Source organism: Nothoprocta perdicaria, unplaced genomic scaffold, assembly GCF_003342845.1.
Source record: "Nothoprocta perdicaria isolate Ctin4 unplaced genomic scaffold, notPer1 scaffold_69, whole genome shotgun sequence".
Lineage (NCBI taxonomy): Eukaryota > Metazoa > Chordata > Aves > Tinamiformes > Tinamidae > Nothoprocta > Nothoprocta perdicaria.
In genome coordinates this window covers 427,123-428,540 of record NW_020455965.1, presented here as the reverse complement: position 1 = coordinate 428,540, position 1,418 = coordinate 427,123, and the positions used below count along the sequence as shown (strand labels likewise).

General features: G+C 63.8%; 1 protein-coding gene across 1 annotated transcript; it reads left to right on the top strand.

Moving 5' to 3' along the window:
• Positions 1-141: 141 nt before the first annotated feature.
• DIO3 (iodothyronine deiodinase 3) lies at positions 142-1,137 on the top strand. Its single transcript, XM_026050448.1, has one exon. The coding sequence runs from the start codon at positions 297-299 to the stop codon at positions 1,119-1,121; it is 825 nt and encodes a 274-aa protein (XP_025906233.1). The 5' UTR covers positions 142-296; the 3' UTR covers positions 1,122-1,137.
• The last annotated feature ends 281 nt before the right edge of the window (positions 1,138-1,418 follow it).

Here is a 1,418-nt window from a genome sequence, read left to right as displayed (position 1 = left end):
GCCTGTTGCACGGTGCGTGGCGGGGCCGTTGGGGCGGGCGCCGCGGGCCGCGTCGCGGGCGCCCTGCCGGCGCGCACGTCCCTCCCTCGGCGCTGCCGCCGGGGCTCTCTCGCCTTTTGTCTGTGTATTTTTAGGTCATTAAGAGTGGAGGGGTAGGTAATCCCCAGGCTCAAGTTCCAGAGGGGCGGGTTCTGGCCGGAGGTGGAGTCACTTTTCATTTAAATCCCCGACTATAAAATGGGCTTAAGGAGAAGCGGGATCTCAGGCGAGGCGCGCGGGCCCCGGCAGCCGCGGCGATGCTCCACTCCCTCGGCGTTCACACCTTGCAGCTGCTGAGCCAGGCGGCCGCCTGCGTGCTCCTCTTCCCCCGCTTCCTGCTCACGGCCGTGATGCTCTGGCTCCTGGATTTTCTGTGCATCAGGAAGAAGATGCTGACGATGCCCGCGGCGGAGGAGGCGGCGAGCGCCGGCGAGGGGCCGCCCCCCGACGACCCGCCGGTCTGCGTGTCCGACTCCAACCGCATGTTCACGCTGGAGTCGCTCAAGGCCGTGTGGCACGGCCAGAAGCTGGACTTCTTCAAGTCGGCGCACGTGGGCTCCTTGGCCCCCAACCCCGAGGTGATCCAGCTGGACGGGCAGAAGCGGCTCCGCATCCTCGACTTCGCCCGCGGGAAGAGACCCCTCATCCTCAACTTCGGCAGCTGCACCTGACCGCCGTTCATGGCCCGCCTGCGCTCCTTCCAGCGCCTGGCCGCGCACTTCGTGGACATTGCCGACTTCCTGCTGGTGTACATCGAGGAAGCGCACCCCTCCGACGGCTGGGTCAGCTCGGACGCAGCCTACAACATCCCCAAGCACCAGTGCCTCCAGGACAGGCTGCGGGCAGCTCAGCTGATGAGGGAAGGGGCGCCCGATTGCCCCCTGGCCGTGGACACCATGGACAATGCTTCCAGCGCCGCCTACGGCGCCTACTTCGAGAGGCTCTACATCATCCAGGAGGAGAAGGTGATGTACCAGGGAGGCAGAGGACCAGAGGGCTACAAGATCTCAGAGCTGCGCAGCTGGCTAGACCAGTACAAAACCCGGCTCCAGAGCCCCAGCACGGTGGTCATCCAAGTGTAAAAGGAGCCGGTGGAGAGGTGGGGGGGGCGGCAGGGGGGCGGCGGGGAGAGGGCACCGCGGGCCGAGGGCAGCGCTGCCTCCCCGGGGGCACTCGAAGGAGGCTGCTGTGCGAGCTTTCGAGCAAGATGTGCCATAGTCTCTATTCAAATCATGTTGATTTGCCAGCCACGCTCTGTCAATACTGTATTTCCATGTGCGTTTTGTAAATAACTTTTTTTTTTCTCTCGGAGAAGCGTTTACTATTTTTTAAGGAGGCTCTCTTCCTACGGGATCTGTTCCCAGCTGTGTGTGTGCGCG